This window comes from Medicago sativa, chromosome 2, assembly GCF_051527215.1.
Source record: "Medicago sativa cultivar Bolivia chromosome 2, Bolivia_mono, whole genome shotgun sequence".
NCBI classification, from domain to species: domain Eukaryota; kingdom Viridiplantae; phylum Streptophyta; class Magnoliopsida; order Fabales; family Fabaceae; genus Medicago; species Medicago sativa.
The window spans coordinates 8,315,490-8,338,531 of NC_140750.1; the positions used below are offsets into that span (position 1 = coordinate 8,315,490).

Here is a 23,042-nt window from a genome sequence, read left to right on the forward strand (position 1 = left end):
TGATAGAAATGTGATTTAGGATCAATGACGGATTTGGCAAGTTTTATGATTTCTTAATAAACATCAAAGGACCACAATTGATTTCAGTTTTGCAACTAGGAACATGGAATCTTGAAAGAAGTTGCCGTACAAACCAAGAATAAGTGGGTTTGTGTCCAAGCCAAAGCAAATTTGCCACAACTAAATTATCATGCTTTAAATGCATGTTGTTTTTTTCCTCCACTATTATACGATGTGTATAGTCTATAGTTTGTGATAAAGTTATTCTTGACGTAGTAACACACGCTACATATTCGAGTTTCTCGTTACCCATGCAATACCCGCACAAGAAGGATATGTAGAGATAATGGAGATAATCTCTACCAAGATAGTTCGAGGACAGAACCAAAGATCATCATACCGCTTGTTTTAGAGCACTTTATTATTATTATTATTATTATATATATATATATGTTGTAATTGGCTTCAAAATTGTGAAGTTGGGAAAACTTGGAATCGTGACACGATTTGTGAAGCGTGTCACGATTTTGCAATGTCGTGAGCATGTTTTGCAGGGTGTCCAATCGTGACACGATTTTGGGAAAACGTGTCACGATTTTCGGCTTGCTGGGCAAGTTTTCAGGATAAGGTTGGTCGTACCTTGGGTCGTACGCACCAAACGTGTCACGATTTGGGAAATCGTGACACGATTTTGACAGATCTGAAACACGTTTTAAGCATTCTTTGACCCATTTTGTTGGGTAAGCTTGGTGAATCTCATGGAAACCAAAGGAGGGAACTTTTAGGGTTTTAGATACTAAAGGTTGAAGGTCTTTGGGTGAGGTTCAAAGCTTCAAGATGTGAATCTTGGAGAACCAAAAGAGGGGGCTCTTGGGAAAAGGGTTGGTGCCTTTTGGGGAAGATTCATGAGGTTGGGAAACACATGAGTGAAGAGTCTTTTGTAAGCAACATGGGTGAGTCTTGTGAAACCAAAAAGAGAAGGTCCTTAGTGAAATCAAAGGCTAAGGGTTGGTTCTCTTTTGGGGGTTAGATTCTAGTGTTGGGAAACAATTGTAAACACCTTGGGTGAGTGAAAATCATTGAGTGTCTTGTTCATTGGTGAGATTGGGAAAATGGGTAGAAATTAGGGTTGTTCTTTGTGAGCTTGTTGAAGCTAATTTATTGTAACCCATTTGTATCTCTTTGTAAGAACTCATTGATAGTGGATTGGAGAGATCAATCTCTCCCCCAGAGTAGGTCAAGTTGGACCGAACTGGGTGAACATTTCTTGGTGTTGTTATCTTTTCTTTACTCTCTTTATCTTGTTTATTCCTTGGTTGGATTGTGGTTTTGCTATGCACTTGGTTTATAGACTAGGTTTATATTATTGTTGTTGCTTGTGGTTAATTTTGGTTGTTGGTTGCCATTGATACTTGTTTCACACATCATAGTTTGTATTGGTGTGAAATTTGAGTCCGGAATTCACAACAATTGGCGCCCACCGTGGGGCAAGGGGAGAAGTTTGTCAAGTGTGCACCATGGGTACCAAAGGTTACATCTTGGAGATGGAAGCAAGCATGGTTCAATGGAAGTGTATGGAAGCATTGAAGGTTGAGGTTTCGAAGCCGGTCATCCTAGCACAATCGAAGAAGGAAAAGTATAAGGAGAGGAGGTCATGATGGTGATGTCGTGGCGGTGATGTGTGTGTGTTCCCAATTATCGATTTTCGGCTTGGAGAGGCGGTGTGAAGAATACTCGCGATCAACCTTTGAGGTGGAGTGGCAAGGTGGAAGCATAGTGTGAGTACGCATTTGGAAGTTGAGGTAGAGAAAGCTCAACTTGAGGTGGAGTTGATGACACCGGGAATGGTACGACTATGGAGGCCTTGGGTGCTATGCTCTAGTTGTGAGCATGTGAATTCTTCAAGAGGACGGAAGGCATTCCGGGGTTTGAAGAATGTTTGGCATGGCTTGTGGAATTACCGGAAAAGGCCAATGGTAATTGGAGGCAAGTGAATCTTCGGGAGGACGGGTTTGATCACTCCGGGGGCCGAAGAGGTTATGGTGTAGGCTTGTGGAACTACCTAAAAATCCTAGTGTAGTTGGATGCAAGGAACTTCAAGAGAGCGGAAGGCATTCCGAGGTTTGAAGAGGTAAAGGTGAGAAAACTTGTGGAACTACAAAGTGTAGTTGGATGCAAGGAATAAGACTTGGAAGCTTGTGGAGCTACTTGGTGTAGTTGGATGCAAGGTAAAGAAAAAGGGGATTGGTGGTTGATGGTTAAAGTGGCATCATCATCAATTTAGAAGTCAAGGTGGAGAATGTTGTAATTGGCTTCAAAATTGTGAAGTTGGGAAAACTTGGAATCGTGACACGATTTGTGAAGCGTGTCACGATTTTGCAATGTCGTGAGCATGTTTTGCAGGGTGTCCAATCGTGACACGATTTTGGGAAAACGTGTCACGATTTTCGGCTTGCTGGGCAAGTTTTCAGGATAAGGTTGGTCGTACCTTGGGTCATACGCACCAAACGTGTCACGATTTGGGAAATGGTGACACGATTTTGACAGATCTGAAACACGTTTTAAGCATTCTTTGACCCATTTTGTTGGGTAAGCTTGGTGAATCTCATGGAAACCAAAGGAGGGAACTTTTAGGGTTTTAGATACTAAAGGTTGAAGGTCTTTGGGTGAGGTTCAAAGCTTCAAGATGTGAATCTTGGAGAACCAAAAGAGGGGGCTCTTGGGAAAAGGGTTGGTGCCTTTTGGGGAAGATTCATGAGGTTGGGAAACACATGAGTGAAGAGTCTTTTGTAAGCAACATGGGTGAGTCTTGTGAAACCAAAAAGAGAAGGTCCTTAGTGAAATCAAAGGCTAAGGGTTGGTTCTCTTTTGGGGGTTAGATTCTAGTGTTGGGAAACAATTGTAAACACCTTGGGTGAGTGAAAATCATTGAGTGTCTTGTTCATTGGTGAGATTGGGAAAATGGGTAGAAATTAGGGTTGTTCTTTGTGAGCTTGTTGAAGCTAATTTCTTGTAACCCATTTGTATCTCTTTGTAAGAACTCATTGATAGTGGATTGGAGAGATCAATCTCTCCCCCAGAGTAGGTCAAGTTGGACCGAACTGGGTGAACATTTCTTGGTGTTGTTATCTTTTCTTTACTCTCTTTATCTTGTTTATTCCTTGGTTGGATTGTGGTTTTGCTATGCACTTGGTTTATAGACTAGGTTTATATTATTGTTGTTGCTTGTGGTTAATTTTGGTTGTTGGTTGCCATTGATACTTGCTTCACACATCATAGTTTGTATTGGTGTGAAATTTGAGTCCGGAATTCACAACAATATATATATATATATATATATATATATATATATATATATATATATATATATATATATAAGTAAGGTTTTTTATGCCATGTGTTACTTTTATGTTCATTCTCTATATTTTTTTTCTTTCTATTTGTTAAAACCAATATTTTATTTGGTATAAATATATCAACAAACTTTTGATCTTATCTACTCAATATTTTATTTAAATTTTATTTAATTTATAATATTTTATGTAGCAGAAATATCTCAACAAACTATATATAATATTTTCAACAAAGTTTACATATTTGATCTTATTTTATGATTAAAAGGCTCCAATTGGTTTGTTTTTTTAGGAAAAGAAACTTCAATTAGTTACTAAGTAATCTTTTAGCATCGTATCATTCTATTAGTTTTTCTTTTTGAGGAAAAAAAAGTTTCAATTAGTTATTATGTTATCTTTTAGCAGTATATTCTAAAGCAAATGTTAACTATAAATAAATAAATTTTTGTTAATCACATATTCACATATTTTGAGCACAAACGGAAACCCTAAACCTTCTTTTCATCTAACCTTTTTTCCAAGTTTGTCAAACACCAATTCTATTATTTCTCTTACATATACTTTAATATATATATATATATATATATATATATATATATATATATATATATATATATATATATATATATATATATATATATATATATATATATATATATATATTTCAACCACTTTTTAATGCTACTTTTTAACATAACATGTTTTCAACTTTTTGTTATTTTTATTTTTTGATTTGATTTTTGAAGACAACTTTTCAAACATCTTAAACACTTTCACTAATGAGACAGTAATTGCCAGTACACATCTCTGTGAAAATACACTTGCTGATACTCGACATGTCATCTTGTATAGAACAACATCACATATTCTATGTTTCTTTGCTAGCAATGTGGGACTAACAGAAAATATGGTATTTATACTCTCTACTCTCACAACTCACTTAGTACTTGTAATAGTAATATCAGTTCTACTTACTTGCATTAATACTCCCTCCGTCCCGTTTTATCTGAGCCAGTTTGGTTTTTCACACAGATTAAGAAAAATGTATAAATAAAAGGGAAAGTGGAATATATTGTATTGGGAATGATGAAAGTTGTATTAATTAGAGTTATATTGTATTGGGAATGATGAAAGTTGTATTGAAAATTGAAATGACTCAGTTATTTTGGGACACTTTTTTTTAGAAAATGGGTCAGATATTCCGGGACGGAGGGAGTATTGTTCTAATGTTAGCCTCTAGTATGTGAAAGAATTGATGTATGTTCACGACCATCCTTAGAAGATAAATATGATCAAATAAGATTTAGTGCTCTACTCCTACGGTACCCGTGAAGTCTATTTAAAGATATGTAAGGGAACATAAACTTTGTCAAATATATTAAACTTAAGCATGTAGATGACAAAAGGATCAAAATGACTCCCACCAAATTTCGTAATTTAAGGATTTATCTTTTTGAAAAGGTCATTCATAGTAGAGGTGTCCCACGGATTTATGCCATTAATTTCCAACGTAACAGATTCTTTATGATCAACATGAAATTATAAGTTACATAAGAATTCTTAAATTGACATAGACATCTTAAAATTGAACTGAAACAATTTATGGAAAAAGTGGCATAGACAATAAAGAATAGTGGTATATAAAAGTTGCCTCAATTTTTAACTGTATGGGATTGTTCAATTAAGTGCCTTCTCTAACCACTTAACAGGCTCTGCATTTCTCCAACCAGGAACCATTTGAATCTGTTATGGCCCAAAAAGAATAGACTAAGAGTAGTTAAAACTTCAAAGACTATGAGTAGCCTTCATTAGAATGGGAAAAAGAGTATTCATCATAGGAAAAATTTAGAAAAGTTGCTTTGCTAAGGCATGTATTGAACGAATATGTTGATTTCACAGAGTTTCGTTATGACTAGCCTATATATGAACGTTTACTTGAATGAATCTCAGTTTCCATTATTGCTTTCATTCTGCATCAAAAGACCATTACATAACCTGAAAGCAATCCATTGGTTGAATACTAAAATGCAAAACTAAAACCAATTCAATAAAGGTCGTCATTACATCATGTAATCAATGAAAAACTTAATTAGCTAAATTTCAATGAATTCATACAAATAACTTGAACCTATTGAACAAACTAGGGGCACTGAACTGTTATGTAATATCAATTATAGACTCCAATTCCATCTTAGTTTCTTGATCAAAATAGTGCTTAATATCCATTGGACAACTATGCTGCTTGGTAATATATACAAAACTCATTTAATTATGTCATTTTCTCAAATTATTACCAGCGTGAACATTTGTGTCCGGTGTGCGCAAGTGCTTCGTAGTTGAATTCTCTAGCCATCTACCAAAAACCAGTTGAGGTAAAAGATGAACAATCAAAGAAATCGCATGCTTCTTTGATTTATGATTTATTTATAGTTTTACACCATAGACATGCTTAGTTCCAGTTCCCCTTGATGCATAGTTCAACCCTTTGAGTATGTCTTAACCATTAGAGTTTAGTTTACAAATGCTGGAATGAATTTCTCAAATCCATAAACCATAAATTGGGCTGCAATCAAAGAAAAAAGACTTTAGTTTCTGCTGAATGAAAAGTTTTTAAGGTAATAATGAAAAAAAGAGACATAAGAGTCCAAAATATGTAGTTAAGTTAAAAGAATGTCGCCGATTCTATCAATTGCAGTTCGACCATTGGTAAAAACTTACTATTTTTAGTTGCTTTAACATGTGTAATATTACACATGTTAGACAAACCCAATTCACAATTATATGATAGGTGTTATATTCCAAAAAATTATATGATAAGGTAGTATATTCCAAAAAAATTATAATCAAATACGATAAAATAAGTATACTATTAAATAAAACAGAAAAACAGAAAGATGGATAGTGCCTGTCTTGACACTAATTTGTTTAATAACAATAATATTGCGGTTATTAAATGCAGTTTTGCCCCCCTTATTTTGACTCAAAGTGGATTTTATCCCTCCTATTTTAAAACTTAAAATTTCAACCCCCCAGTTTAATGATTTTCGGAGTTTTGCCCCCCCGGAAAAAAAATTGTACTTCTTATACTGTCCAATGTCTTAGATGAAAATCTACTCAACCTAGACTGCATTACCAAACTATTGGAAAATAGAAAAGTAAAAGTCTCGGTTGAGTTAGATCACAACAATGTCATTGCAACAGAAGCAGCCAATAAACACACCTTAATAAAATTCAACTTACTCAGTTTTACATGCCATGTTATTATATAGAACAACTTCTCGTATGTTATGTTTCTTTGCTAGCAATGTGGGACTAAAAAAAAGTCCAAGTTTAATTTATACTCTCTTCTTTCACACCTCACGTGGCATTTGGAAAGCAAGACCTCAAACAAAGCATTACGTTTGCAACAACTGAGACACATGAAAAGAAATTCAGTCCTCACTATGCCAGAAAACTTGTGCAACAAATTCTCAGAACTATTTTTCAGCTCATTCATCTCCTTGACTGAATAAGAGAAGGAAAATAAGGTATTCACCATTTGTGCAAAGGTGTAGCATTTGTAGTAAACAGTTTACACTAGTTATCATTATCCTTTATGCAATTGGAAGCTAACTCAATTGTTTTTAACTTATCCATTATCAATTGTAAAAACCAACCCAATTATCATCGTTATCATCCACATAATTGTAAGCCACCTCTTCAGGGATAATAACACAGTACTGAACTGAAATTAAATACATTAAAAACCCTCACAAGTTAGAATGGACTCAGCTCTCCCTTTATTTGAGGCTTGGTATTCTTAAGGGATTTGTATGGAAGCTATATGAGTATTTAACCAGAAAATCCAGACTAATTCTGAATTAAAAATCCAGATTAGTTTTGGATGCAAATTTTGAAAAGCTTGGTTGAGACTAGATTATGTAGGCTATGATGGAGAAGGAAAAAATTCGCTCTTTCTTTCAATAGTTGCTGTCTCTTTGTGAAATGTTGTCTCATGTGCAAGTGTATTGGTATTTCACCTTACTCTTATCTCCCTTCATGCAACGAAAGACCAAGAAATCATTTTTGTTGTCTTTTGCTTATTGACAAATTGTTTTCTGCATTCACATGTTTTTGCTACTCAAATTCTTATTGTTTGTAGAAACATCTATAAAAATACAAAGAAATGATTTGCAAACTTTCATAACATTTGAAACGCCTTGATTTATTTTGATTCTTTAACTAAAACATGCAAAATTGCAATTTTGTTCCCTAATATTAAAGGAATGGTTAGAACAACCCTCACCATAAACTTTGGGAGTTTCTAAATGAGGTACGAATTAATTAGGAATTGTTTATTAAAATTAATAATTACGAGGAACAAAAATTCATAATTAATCCTTCCCTTATTAGAAAATTCTAATTTTTTGTGAAAAGTCATATTTAAAAGTGCTAAACTTATGGAAAAAAAAATTAAAAATTCAAACTTATGTCACTTGTCTGAACTTCACGTATATTATAGGATAAAAATAAAATAATCTCAAATTAAAGATTTAAAATGTGTGTTTTAATTTTTAAGAGTTATCTTTCTAACTTCGTGTATATTCCAAGATCAATTTGGACAATTAAACTTAAAACAAAGAAAAATAAAGATGATTGAAGGTCAATCATTGTTGAGGTCTGAAAAAAAAAATTCAACTTTTTAAAGGGTCCAATGTCACTAATAAAAAATATCAAGACAACAATAGCTCTAGGCACCTTTGTGGAAAATTACTTGATCGGCATAAACATGTCATATTGTTGTTATATAGAACAGCTTCACATATGTTTTTTGCAAGCAATGTGGGACTAAAAAAAAAACCATATTTAATATACTTTCACTCCTCAGTTGGTACTTGTAACAGTAATAATTGTATTGTGGCTTCTAGTATTTGAACAATTGATGCCCACCATGCTTAATATTTTGTTTGAAGTGATGACTAAAAAAAAAAAAAAAAAAACTCATTCATCACTTTGACCGAATAAGAGAAGGCACATAAGTTATCATTCACATCACTGATAAAAGGACTAAATTGAAGCTGAAATTAGGTGTGGCCTTTTTACCAGTGGAATTTAGATAAAGTAGACGGAGAAATGAAGCGAAGGTAGATGTCTCAAGAAGAGGAAATGTTCAAAGATGTAGTGAAATCGAATCCTGCTTCGCTTGATAGATGTTTCTTGGAAAATTTAGTCAGCTTCAGCTACTACTTCAATGTCTTCCTTTTGCAGCGCAGAGAATACCAGAACAGGCAAACTCATGATAACATAGACAGTGATGACGATGAATCCAAATTTACACCACTGAGGGATATTTTTGGACATCAAACTGATAAATCAAACAGCATTGCATTTGGAGCTGGAAGCAGCTAACTAGTAACTTCGAAGATCTGACTTATTATAAGTTAAAGTTGCTTTTTGTATATATATATATATACACACACACACATAACCAACTGTATAAGAAAAGGTTGAGGTCAAGAGGTTTAAACATGCATCTAGTATTAATAAGTATACAATTATTTTGCTTTTAGTCTGTAGTATTATTAAGTGAATCAATGATTGTCTTCCGATTAAATAAAATCAATAGATATAATTTGGTGTCAAAATAAAGTATGATACCTGATGTCAATAGATCTTGTCTCGTTTGGATTAGGTTAATTTTGAGCTTATGCAAATAAATAAGCTTTAATTTTTAGGTTCTCACTAACGAAAATCGTACATAAACTATTTTTTTATAAACAACATTTACAATACATAAAAACTTATTTATTTGCATAAATTGTTTTGTATAAGTTCAAAATAAGCCTAATCCAAACAAGCTCAAAACACTTGTGTTGATAATGATTTGTGTGCACACCAAAAATCACTTGATTATCTTAGAATCACTTGGTTAAAAGGTCTTGCCTTCAACTTTACAAAAGATAAACATTAAATTAAATTTTGAACTTTTTAAATCGTACCATGCCGTTGTGCCACTGTTCCATCGCCTACAGCAAACACTATCATTCTTTCAATCTAATCAAATGACATCAGTGTTTGCTCCAAAGGCAACAGAACCGTGTCACTGCAGCAACAATTGACACCTTCATGCATTTACATTTGTTAACATGTCACATATCTTCTTATATAGAACAACTTCACATATGTTATGTGTATTTGCTAGCAATGTGGGACTAAAATACCATATTGAATATACTATCTACTTTCACACCTCACTTTACACTTCAGAAATAATATGGGTACAACTTACCTGCTGTTTTTATGATCGAATTGTATGGTAGACTCTAGTATTTCGAAGAATTGATGTCGAAGATCCTTAATTTTTTGTTTGAAATTAAGAATAAAAAACCCCATCATCTTGTAATCTCATACACCCATCCAAACAGACAGTCATACTTGGGCTATCCTCATCCAATGTCACTCTAGACAAGGTAAAATGTCTTCAGTTATCTCTCTATTCCATAAAATCATCGACACTTGTCATTATCCTCCTACTACTCAAACTTTGAATCATCTTTTAGATGGTTTTTGTCGCAGACATCAGATTGACAAAGAAATGCTGTTTTGCAATGACATTATACTTAAAAACAGTTTTCTGTTGAACCATGATAGTTATCTTATTCTAATCAATGTATTATGTGAGATAGGAGAAACTCAATTAGTCATCAACATGTTGAGACAGGCACTACTGAATACTGATCGACAAGGAACCGAAAGATGACTGATGATAATGATACTCTCAAGTGCTGTTATAACTCCATCATATTCAGACTCTGCAAAGATAGACTTGTAAACCAAGCCTGTGATTTATATTCTGACATGATTCACGTTAACAACATCGAGCCTAATTATACCACATATCAAAATCTAACCTATGGTTATTGCATCCTGGGTCAATTCAAACAAGCAATGGAATTGTTTAGATACAGAATAAGTCATCACACTTTAGTTACCGAACAAGAGGTGAAATCTGCAAAATGTGCAGCAGCTTTGATGATAAAAGGTGGTGTGAAACCTAATGCTGCTAGTTATCACTCTGTTATTGGTAGACTATAAGAAGATGGATCAAGAAATGTTGTTATGATTATGAATAACATTGCACAATCAGCATGGTTTTATGTGTTGTTGTATGCACCTCAATCAAATACAATCAATTGTTTTTAATTATAGTCTGCAGAAAAAGATTCCCACATAATGACTGATTTAGAAACCGGAAATTTCAAATTGGTTGCTCACATTAGGAACTAGAAATGAGTGGTTTAGAGACTTTTCACAAATTAGTCACAAATTCATTTTAAAAAAAAATTAGAAACCGATTTAGCGACCGATAGAGACCAAAATATTTCAGTAACTGAATCATTCGAATTCAGTTACAGGAATGAATTGGTTGAAAGGATTAAGAACGTAGTTTTAACATAATAGTAAACAGTGTTAAGTTGTAGTTGTAAAGGGAGATTTATATTGATTTTAAGAGAAGTTAGGGGAGATCAGTGTCTACTAATAAATTTGAGAGGGGATGTATGTGTTGTTTGATTTGAACAAATCTTAGAGGAGATTAGTGCAATTTTCTCTTCTTCTTTTTGGGTACAATTAGTGCAATTTTCTCTATTATCTATATATTTGTTGGTTTCGCTACCGAGTGCCTTCGGATACTCTTTAACTATTTCAAACTAAGAAATTATCCATTGAAAAAGTCAAACACTTCAATTTTCAATGCATTTAAAATATATATATTTTCTTAAAAACTTGGTATTTAAAGTTTTTAAAGAGTGGTGGTGTAGGCTTAGGCCTTTAGAGCGTGCCTCGAATGCCCACCCAACTTTTTTTTTTGTAGGCAAACTCATTGTAAACTCACACATACAAGTGGAGTTGTAATCTTAGCAATTTCGACATTTTTGTCAATTAAACTAAAACTCGTAAACCCCGAACGTTTTACTTATTCACCTCAAAAGTAAATTGGTAATCACTGAACTATTTGATCAAAAACAATTGATGTTCCAAGAAATTTAAACAATTTAAATGTCTATGCCACTATACTGGAACCCTCCATCCAAACTACATGAATAATCGGTAGTTGTGAAAGAATGGCTCCAATGTAGTGTCATTGCGACATCATTAGCCAATAGATGACTTTGTGTAAATATACTTGCTAATGGTTCACATGTATTCTTAAATAGAACAACTTCACATATGTTATGTCACTTTGCTAGCAATGTGGGACTAAAAAGACAATATTTAATTTATACGCTCTACTTTCACACCTCACTTGGTACTTGTAATAGTAATATCAGTTCTACTTGCACTGTTCTAAATTCTAATGTTGGCCTCTAGTATTTGAAAGAATTGATGTATGCTCACCATCCTTAGAAGATAAATAAGATCAAATAATGAGATTATGTTCAGACAAACTACCTATCTTTATGACTTTATCCTTCATGCATTCTTCAAGTTAAAACTGGATAAAGCTGCTTTTCATGTATAAAATTTAGTGCTCCAACGGTACCCGTTAAGTGTATATTAAGATATGTAAGGGAGCTTAATCTTTGTCAATTATGATAACAAAGGTAAAGTTAAAAGGAAAAATAATAAAATTATAAACTTTAAGCTATAAGCTATTTGAAGTACCTTATCAAAAAACACTATAAGCTAATTAAAAAATTTATAAGCTCAAGAGAAAAAATTGTTATCAAAGAAGTTTATTTTGATCATATGAACTTATAAGCTATACGTGGCATTCATTGTAGGGACAAAAAGAATGCACTTAATAACAATTTGAATCTGTTATGGCCCAAAAAGAATAGACTAAGAGTAGTTAAAACTTCAAAGACTAAGTAGCCTTCATTAGAATGGGAAAGAGAGTATTCATCATAGGAAGAATCTAGAAGAGTTGTTTTTCTGAGTCATTTACATTTTCTGTTTGTCCAAGGCATGTACTTAATATGTTGATTTCACACAGTTTCTTTATGACTAGCCTATGTATGAACGTTTACTTGAATGAATCTCAATTTCCATTATTGTTTTCATTCTGCATCAAAAGACCATCACAAAATCTGACAGCAAACCATTGGTTGAATACTAAAATGCAAAACTATAACCAATTCAATAAAAGTCATTACATCATGTAATTAATGAAAAACTTATTTAGCTCAATTTGAATTAATTCATACAAATAACTTGAACCTATTGAACTAGGGGACTGAGCTGAGATTTAATGTCATTTATAGACTTCAATTCCATCTTAGACCATCCACAACAGAGCACCCAACATTAGGTGCTTAAGTGGGTCCCCTATGTCCATATATCACCAATTTTACGGTAATACTCCCTCCGTCTCATAATATTAGTCGTTTAAGGTTTGTGCGCGGTTATTAAGGAAATGATTAATTGTGTTGATTTCAATGGTAAAATTAGTAGCATTTACTAAAACACCCTTATTAATTGCAGTTAGTGGAGTAGTTAGTTGGATGTAATTCAATAAATAAGGGTATAATAGTGGAAAAAAATAATAAATGCTGCATTGGTATTGTAAAGTGACAATTATTTTGAGAAAAAAATAAAATGTTAAAGAGACAATAATTGTGAGACGGAGGGAGTACTTAATAAGCATCATTTTTCTCCAACCTAGCACCTCAAAAGAAATTATTAAATAGGCTCTACAAATAACTCTATATCATTACATTTTTAACAAAAAAATTTCATTTTACTAAGATTTATTAAATGGGACCCCGTGAAAAATGAAGAGAGAGAGGGTGCTTCCATAACCACCCTTCTCCATAAGCACCCATATGTTATACTCCACAGTGAGGGTGCCTATTTAATGTGGTGCTAAGTAGGTGAAGCACCCACCATTGTGGATGGTCTTAGTTTCTTGTTCAAAATGGTGCTTAATAATAATATCCATTGGATAACTATGCTGCTTGGTTATATATTCAAAGCTCATTTAATTATGTCATTTTCTCAAATTATTACCTTTGTGAACATGTATGTGTCGTGTCCGGTGTGTGCAAGTGCTTCATAGTTGAATTCTCTAGCCATAAAACCAGCTGAGGTAAAAGACGAACAATGAAAGAAATCACATGCTTCTTTGATTTATGATTTATTTATAGTTTTATACCATAGTCATGCTTAGTTCCAGCTCCCCTTCCTGCATAGTTCAACCCTTTGAGTATGTCATAACCATTAGAGTTTACAAATGATGGAATGAATTTCTCAAATCCATAAATTGGGCAGCAATCAAAGAAAAAAGACTTTAGTTTGTGCTGAATGAAAAGTTTTTAAGGTAATAATGAAAAAAAGAGACATGAGAAAATATGTAGTTAAATTGAAAGAATGCCGCTGATTCTGTCAACTGCAGTTTGACCGTCGGTAAATTTTCCCGTTGGGCCGATCGAAAAATAAATAATCCCATAAGGGTTGTGAATTTTCCGGTTGTAAGAAGGTTATTGTTGTTTCCACTATCAGATGAAGAGTCCTGAAAGAAAAAAAGACAAGGCAATTTGGAGATTTCCCATTGACACACTTTTGCAAATAGTTTGCAGGCAAGTTAAGAATAGGCACCACAAACCATGTTTTAATCATATGATTGTGGTATATTACATAAAATTTATAAGATAGGTGGATTTCCATTGTTAGACAAACCTAATTTATAAATTATGTGATAGATGGTATATTCCAAAAAAAAAAAATTAAATCAAATACGATAAAATAAGTATACAATTGTCTTATAAGTCTTAGCTCAACCAGCAAAAATGTCGAAATTGTTAGGCCAGACGTCATGACCGGGGTTCGAACCCCGGTACCTACACTTTGTGTGTGTGAGTTTATGGTGACTTTGACATCTCTTCTATCTACTAAAAAAAATATAAGTATACAATTAAATAAAACTGAGAAACAAAAAGACGAATACTGCTCCGTCTTTACACTAATTTGTTTAATAGAACGAAGATAAGACCGTTATTTGTGCTAGTTGTTCTTTATGGCTGCATTTAATATAAATGGTAAAAATGGATTTTAGACAAAAAATATGGGTAAAAGTCAAAGAAAAAATAATAAGCTATAAGTTGTAAACTCAAACGCTAGTTGAAATAGTGTCAAAAAAATAAACTATAAACTCGTAAAATAAGTTATAAGCTCGTAATGAAAAGATTGATACCAAATAGAGTTTTTTTTCGTCAGACAAACTTATCCACTATAAGCTACTAATAGATTGGTTGCAATGCTTTGATGTCCAAAGAAAACTTTTGAACTTTTTAAATTGTCCAATGTCACTAATCCAACACACACTTGCTCCGGGACTACTCTATTGATCAAATAAAAACTCGAAAAAGTAGCCAGTTCCTGTCAAGGTGAAGTTGGATCAAAGTCATTGAGACAACAATTGCGGGGAGACATCTCTGTGAAAATACACTTGCTAGCTAATGCTCGACATGTCGTCTTATATAGAACAACATCACATGGTCTATGTTTCTATGCTAGCAATGTGGGACTATTAAAGATGGTAAGAATATGGTATTTTATACTCTCTACTTGGTATCAATAGTTAAAATATGGTATTTTATACTCTCTACTTTCACACCACATTTGCATTTGTAGTAAATAGTTAAAATATTCATGTCTGGAGTGCACTATTAAAGATAATTTCAATTTGAATCAATAACAATAATGTAATCATCGTAACATCAAACTCAAAGCATCAATATGACAACATATATCTCCATGAAATGTGATAAGGATGAAAGAGGTTATTATTAGAAGATGGATCGAGTTTGTAGAAGACTACTTTTCTAATCTCATCTTAAGAATTATCAACACGTTTTTGAAGAGAGGCTACTAAAAAGATTACCATCTTAAGAATGAATGCATACTTAACTAGAACCACTAAGCTGTGATGTGATCTCATTTCAGGCTTCAATTCCATCTTAATTTATTGTTCAGCAAGGTAATTAATATCCATTGGATAAGTGAAGCCTAAATTATGTTAATTATACAACCTTATTGCTGTGATTAGGTTCCAAGTCATTCAAAAGAGGGAGCATTGGAAACCAAAAAACCATAATCAGTCGATATATACGGATGATTTAGCAGTAAACTAAAATTATTACCATTTGAATTCTGGCCATCTGATTCTGATGTACTAATTATGAAGATGAATTTGGAATCAGCAGAGAGCTTCTGCATACTGCTCAATGTTATAAATATGGCTTGTTGGAAAGACTTGGAGTAGAAATTAATTTTTTACACAATCATTACTGTAATTGTTCATATAATACAAGCATTTGTTAAAGTATTGTTGAGCTTTGTCAAGATTTCCAAGTCTTGTTGGTAGCAATGTAAGGAACTGTAATCTATGATTAACAAAATGTTAATTTGCTGACATACTTGATCGAAAGGCATGTTTGGTGTCTAACATGACACCATACAAGTGATTACATCTAATTATCTCATTTTCTCAAAGGGAAATGTTAACTTGTGCCCTTAGGGCACATGTTAAGAATTCCAATAATAGAAATTATGTATTAGAAATTGTGTTAATTTATTTCTCAAATAGTTTAATATTAATTTTTTTCATTAAATTCTTACCATTAATGGAATGAAATTAATGCTTAACATATGCCCTAAGGGCACAAGTTAACATGACCCTTTCTCAAATTATGAACGGTGTCAATGTCGTGTCCAGTGTTCATATTTGTGTCACCGCTTCATAGATTATAGATAAATTCTCCAGACATTTTGGGTTCCTTAACATATGCCCTTATGCACAAGTTAGCATGACCCTTTTTAAAAGATAAAAAATAAGACACGTGAAAAGGTGATAGAATGTGAAAAGTAATAAACTTTTATAAATGATTAAACTATCTATAAACATCACATTGCCTGCACACGATGGCATTGACATTTTCACCACATTACATTAACTAACTTACATGAATAATGATGCAATAGATGATAAAACAACAAAAAATTACAATATTTGTGTTGCCACATGATTTATTCAATTCAATTATTGCTTACTTTAATTGGAACAGCTAGCAAAGGTTGAGCCTTCTCCAAAGTAAGTCCAAATTTATCATCCTTATTCTTTTTTTTTTTTTTTTTTTGAAGAAATCCATATTCATATCCTTAGGTTCAATCCCACCTTCAAGTTCCCAATCAAAACAATTAATAAACAAATCCAACATCAAAAACAAAACCCTAATAGCCAATGGTAAACCAGGACAAATTCTTCTCCCACCACCGAAAGGTGTCAACTCAAAATTTCTACCTTCAAATTCAATGTCTGACCCTAAAAATCTCTCTGGTGAAAATTCATTTGGATTTTCCCATAAATTTGGATCTCTTCCAATAGCCCAAACATTAATCAAAACTTGTGCACCTTTAGGTACTTTATAGCCATTTATTTCTGAAACTTGTGCACCTTTAGGTACTTTGTAGCCATTTATTTCTAAATCAGTTTCAGCTTTTTTTGGAAGTAATAGTGGAACTGCTGGGTGTAATCTGAAAGTTTCTTTTATGATTGTTTGTAAATAAGGGAGTTTTCCTATGCTGATTCCTTAACTAAGTTTCCTTTGCCAATAATTTGGTTTAACTCTGCTTTTGCTTTTGACATAACATTTGGGTTATGAAGTAATCCAGCCATTGCCCATTCTATTGTTGAAGTTACTGTGTCAGTTCCTGCCATAAACAAATCCTAGCAACAATGGAAAAAATAAAAGAAAAACACATTATTAGTTTACGTGAGGTATTTTGTAATTGGCTAGGTGCAATCATAAAACGATAGAAATGATATTTGTACAACCATTTTTATGACAATTTATTGGACAACATTTAGATGAGATGGCGCAAATTTCTTCTATTTTAACCAAAGTTTTAGGTTCAAATTCAGTCTCGGATATGCAGCAGTGTTAAAACTCTTATTTAAAAAAAAAAAGAAAAACAATTCGTACTTATTGAACAATAGTGTATCATCTTTATTCGATAGATAGAAGGGAAATCAAATCTAAAGGGAGCTTCCTAGACATCTCAAAAAATTGGAATTCCTTTTCTTATTTGTCTGTTTTTGTTTCTTAAAACTAATATTTAATAAATTAAGCGCAAGCTTTTTCATCCACTGTCATTGCGCTCCACTCAATCGGGCACACCAAGTGTGTCTTCTCACCTCATATAATACGGTTCAACACATAATTCACTCCCGTTTTCCACCATGCTGAACTAGGTTCTGGCATATCGAGATCAACATTGGACCAAGAGAAACTACATGAGTGGAAAGGGATGACTTATATTTCTTTTTCTTTTTTAATTATGGACAATATTTTTTTTTGAACATAATTAAGTGTGATTAAAAAATGAAATATAATATGATCATTTGTCATTTTTTTTTGTAAATTTTAAAAAAAGCATTTTAGAATGTCCATAATTAAAAAAAAAAAAAGTAAATTCTCCCCTCTATTTCCCTCCTAAACCCTGGGTTGAGTTTATAGATCATCTCATACATACGATGTTTCACAATAATTTTTCTAAACAATGTCATACTTCCAACTTTTTTTTTTAAGGGATACTTCCAACTTACATTAATCTAACAACATTAATTTCCTATTATAATAATAAATCAAAACTAACAAAAACACTAAATTATCCTTGATATGGAAACCTCAACGACTACATTAGATATTATTGAAAAAATTGCGAGGAACTAATATTAATTCTTCGGTTTTAAATGGCAAAATCACACAATTAGTCCCTTGAATTAATTTTAGGTAACACTTTCGTTCTTTATTTTTTTTTGTCACGATTTAGTCCTTTATGATATAAAATAACAACATATGTAAAAAATAATCAAAAACTCCAAAAAAAAAAAATCATCAAACTCATAGACAAACACAAATTTTCATCATACAAGCCTAGAAAATCAAATTTCATTGAAAAAATCTCATAAAAAATGATAAGATATTGTCATTTTATAAAAGGCTTGGGTTATTACAAAAGATCTTGAGATAAGGCACCCTAGAATTAATGTAACGAACCCCAAGTTTTCGTGCAACAGTTGAGTTGGGTTCTCAACGTTCACGAGCTCCCTTTGAGTGACATCTTCCCCCTCACCTTGACTGAACTAAACTCATGGTAGCGTTGATGTGGAACGGAAGGAACTTCCTTTGGAACACATTCTGGTTAAGCAACTTCCCACTTAATTAGTTATCCTAATTCTCATTAAACTGTTCTCTTAGTCTTGATCACTTAAAACTATTTTATATTAAGGTAAGGAACACAATATAATTTATTGAGAAACACACTATAGTACAAACTACAGAGTTTGATAAAATTTGACAGATAGTCAAAACCAAGTACCCTGCACAAGCACAAATAAAAAGTGACCCTTGTTTTACACTTCCAATACCAGAAAATAAATTCTGTTATATCCTCAACCATAATTTGTTCTATGTAGTAGCTACCGGGATTGCATGTCTTTCAATGAGATTTAGAACTTTAACCATATTTATACTATCTACTTTCACACCTCACTATGCCAGAAAACATGCGCAACAATGTCTCATCACGTATTTTTCAGTTCTTTCATCTCTTAGACTGAATAAGAGAAGGCAGATAAGTTATCATTATTCATTTTTCTCTATGCGATTGGAGGCCAACCAATTGTCAGATTTAGTTTATTCTACATACCCATTAACAATTGAAAAAATTACCAACTTAATTATCATCCACTTAACTGTGAGTCACCTCTTTTGCTAAAGTTATCAAATAAACTATCAAACACAAATAGAATCAAACGTAAGGTGGTAGAACCAATTACACTTATATGACTTAATTCTAGTTTACAATAATGTTATTTGATATGAAAAGATTGTATCAAATGTAGGTAGTAAAAGAATGAACATGTACAAATAACTTGAACGTATTTAAGTAGAGGCACTAAGCTATGAAGTGAAATCCAATTCCATATCAATTTCTTGTTCAACAAGGTGCTTAATATCCATTGGATAAGTGAACCCTGAATTATTAGATGAATCATACATTCTTGTTGCAATGAGAAGGTACCAAGCCTCGGTGGGATGGACTTCATCCCAAAACGCATAGTCACTTCTATTATAGCATGGCTTTTCATCAGGAATGCACAATCCATTCAACCTTGATGGACAACAAGGAGCATTTGAAACCAAAAAACCTGAGATTCATTGAACATGCAGCATGATTATATATTGTATAAACCTCAACCAATCACATTAAACTGTAGCTAATTATAGTGTGTGTGTGAGTTGAAATTTAAGTAAGCTAAAATTATTACCATCTGACAGGGCATCTGACTCTAATGTAGTGTTTATAAATATGAATTTAGAATCAGCAGAGAACTTATTATTGAAATGTTCCACTAGAGATTTAAGCTTGTAATTGAAAAGTGACGGAGTACTGCTTGAAAGTCCCAACCCAACTAACACATATTTTCTCGCTCCAATGTCACGTAGAGCCTGGAATCAAATGGCACTAATAAACCATCATATTAAATATATTGAATCAATTAGTGAAAGCAAGAGTAAAACACAGATTTTGAGTGGTCATATACCAGTAAATTCAAAGATAACTCTTGAATTAGAGCTTCTGCATACTGCTCAGGGCTATAAGTATGACTTGTTGGGTAGAATTGGGGAAGAAAGTAATTGTTTATGTAATCGTTACTTCCAATATTCACATAATACAAGCATTTGTTAAGGTATTCTTGAGCTTTGTCAATTCCTCCAAGTCTGCTAGCAATTTGAGAAACTATAACTCTGTGATTTCTTAACTGTAATCCCAAGCTAATAGCATAACCCTGTATGGACATAATGTTATTTTTGCGGCATGTGTATGAGTAATGTAACAAAAATACTTTAATCATCTACTAAAAACTAATTTAAACCTTAGCCGAGTATGTCTCCATACGAATTCCAGCTCCGCCAGATGCATAGTTCACACCTTTGAGTATGTCTGAACCACTGATGTTTGCAAATGGTGGAATGAAATTCTCAAATCCAAGAAGTTGAGCTGCAATCAAAAGGACTTAAGTTTGAGCTTAATTAAAAACAGAGATTAAATTTCATAATAATATAGCCAAGTTAAAAGGATGTTACTTATTATGTCAACTGCAGTTCGACCGTTGGTAAATCTTCCGGTTGGGCCCATCGGAAAGTCAACTCCATAAGGATTGTAATTACATTTTGCAGAGGTAGGAAGGTTATTGTTGTTTCCACTATCAGATAAAGAGTCTCCAAAGATAAATACACAAGGCACTTGGGATTTCTCAGTGACACATTGTTGCAAACAGTTTGCAGACAAAAGAAGAATAGGTAACACCAACCATGTCTTGATTATAGAATCCATCTCTAAGAAGAAAATCTAATGAATCCGGATAATAATTAAGGAACCAACCAAGAACAAGTTGAAGACATAAATATTAATGATGGGACCACTCAATTAAAAAAAAATTGGTTTTTTTGCAAGTTACATTATTAGTTAAACATGTACTAATGTTAAACATTGCAATCGCGGGCCCCACTTTTCTGTTCTGTAGTGAATGGTAGAAAAGGACTGTTTCAGACTTTCAGTTGGGGTGGCAGCTGATATATGTTGCCAACATTATTGGATTTTGAATGAATAAGGGGAACATAAAAAATGTGACATTGTATTTTAACCACAAAAAAAAAATGTTAAATTTGAAAATGAGTTGTTCTATATTTAATTATATGTTGGTACATTATTGGATTGGATAAATGGTCTCTGATTTCTTATTAAGTGTATTTATTTTTTTTGACAGAAAATGTTAAATTTGAAAATGAATTCTATTTTTTTTTCCTTTAATTTGTGTTGCTAATTAACCTCCGTTTGAATGTTGGAAGCACTTTTCTTCTTTATTAGTAAAGTTTGTTAGTAAAGTTGGAACCATTTTTCTTGATAAGTGACATATGTAGCGCCGACACTTTTAATAGAAGGTGTGTTTGATGTCCGACACTAACAATCAGTCAATAACAACACATGAGTTCTCTTCATATGAATGAATAAAATAAGAGGAATACTGAAGGATGTTTAGCTTGATAGATTAGTGATATAAAACCCATTTTAGCTTTCATTCTTCATCAAAGGACCATTACAGAATCTGACTGTAAGCCATAGTTTAGTAAGCCATATGACCTTATTGCAATGGAACCTGCTGCATAGTTATATATATTGTATGACCTCAATCAAATTGAATAAATTATTTTTGGTTATAGTGTGTACAAAAAAATTGCTACATAATGACTACGAGTTAGAAACCAAAAATGTCTAATAATATTAGCGACCAGTGGTTTGTCGACTTTTCACAGATCACTCACAAATTCACATAGCAAAAGCAAATGATATAGTTGTTTGGTCACTAACACCGACACAACTCCATAACATGTGACTACATTTAATTATGTCATCATTTTCTCAAATTTCTACCCGTGTCGATGTGTATGTATCGTGTATGGTGTTTGTGTTAGATTATTAAACCATCATATTTTAAATAGTGTAACTTCAATTAATAGGCTACTTTTGTAGTCATGACAAGGAGTTAAGAATTAAGAGTAGTGCTAACAACATTTTTATTTCATTCAAGAAATTATAAGTTACATTTACAATGTCATTTTCTCAAATCATTATTTATATTGATGTGTCAGTGCCATGTGTGGTGATTGTACCATTACTACATAGTTCTGTAGTCATCTACCGAAAACCAATTGAAGATATTGTTGAACAATCAAAAACTAGAAATATTTATACGGCAGTCGTGCTTGTCTCGTTACTAATTCATGCCCCCTGATGTATTGTTGAAAATATCTCAAAACTACCCCCACAAAGATGATTGAATGTCTTTAAAAGATAAATGATTTAATGTCAATCATTGTTGAGATTAAAAAAAAAATAAATAAACTTTTTAAACCATGTCCAATATCGCAACTGCGGTTTCTCTAATAAAAAAATTAGAAAAGTGAACAGTGTTTATATGAAGGTAAACCACAATTGTGTCATTGAAACATAAAATAGTCTTTTAGATTTAGACACTGTCGCGGAAATTGTGTATCATTGGGTTTCACATGATGTTGTTATATAGAGCAACTTCACATACGTTATGTTTTTTGCAAGCAATGTGGGACTAATTATCAGACTACTTATTTGCAGTGTTCAATCATAGAATTGTAGTTCGGCCTTAGTATTGAAATAATTGATGTATGTCCACTTATCCTTATTAAACGAAAATGTTAGACATAATTAAGACATAATGTGCCAACGTACCGATAGTTAGCTTGATAGTTTAGCACTAGAAAACCCATTGTTGTTTTCATTTTGTATTCTCTTCCAATTCCCAGCATCAAATACCATTACAGAATCCCGCAGTATAAAACTCATTCTGTGCAACAATAATTCGCATCATTATTTTTTGAGCTCATTCATCTCTTTGTGCAAAGGTGTAGCAGTTGTAGCTCTAGTTTTGTTAATTCATGTTTTCGACTCAAATCCTTATTGTTTGTTCATTTCTTAATATGATTCAAGGGAAAATTTAAACACTAGAAACCAATGTAAAAGTCCAGCATGAATGACTCAGACAGACACATAAAATGAAACCCAATCATAAGTCCTTAATATGCAATAAAACTTGCTCAACAATTT

The 23,042-nt window shown here is 32.7% G+C and overlaps 1 protein-coding gene and 2 pseudogenes across 1 annotated transcript; 1 reads left to right on the forward strand and 2 right to left on the reverse strand.

The window, feature by feature from the left end:
• The first annotated feature begins 8,480 nt into the window (after window positions 1–8,480).
• LOC146944207 (uncharacterized) lies at window positions 8,481–10,427 on the forward strand (annotated as a pseudogene).
• A 5,756-nt stretch (window positions 10,428–16,183) lies between these two features.
• Window positions 16,184–17,169, reverse strand: LOC146944208 (cytochrome P450 76C4-like; annotated as a pseudogene).
• Window positions 17,170–19,145: 1,976 nt separating this feature from the next.
• Window positions 19,146–20,842, reverse strand: LOC146944209 (GDSL esterase/lipase At1g29670-like). The gene is made up of 5 exons (XM_085742619.1): window positions 20,486–20,842; window positions 20,275–20,399; window positions 19,942–20,187; window positions 19,666–19,846; window positions 19,146–19,545 (listed from the first exon to the last, which is right to left on the reverse strand). Exons 1-5 carry the CDS (start codon window positions 20,733–20,735, stop codon window positions 19,298–19,300), a joined length of 1,050 nt encoding a protein of 349 aa, XP_085598745.1. The 5' UTR covers window positions 20,736–20,842; the 3' UTR covers window positions 19,146–19,297.
• Between the last annotated feature and the right edge of the window lie 2,200 nt (window positions 20,843–23,042).

What these genes read in the sequence shown, in the direction of transcription:
- LOC146944209 (XM_085742619.1), bottom strand. Translation starts at nt 20,735, where the DNA reads ATGGATTCTATAATCAAGACATGGTTGGTGTTACCTATTCTTCTTTTG. An exon ending in TGGAGACATACTCGGCTAAG is followed by an intron (nt 20,188 to 20,274) that starts GTTTAAATTAGT and finishes ATGTCCATACAG; the next exon opens with GGTTATGCTATTAGCTTGGG. An exon ending in AGTTATCTTTGAATTTACTG is followed by an intron (nt 19,847 to 19,941) that starts GTATATGACCAC and finishes ATTTGATTCCAG; the next exon opens with GCTCTACGTGACATTGGAGC.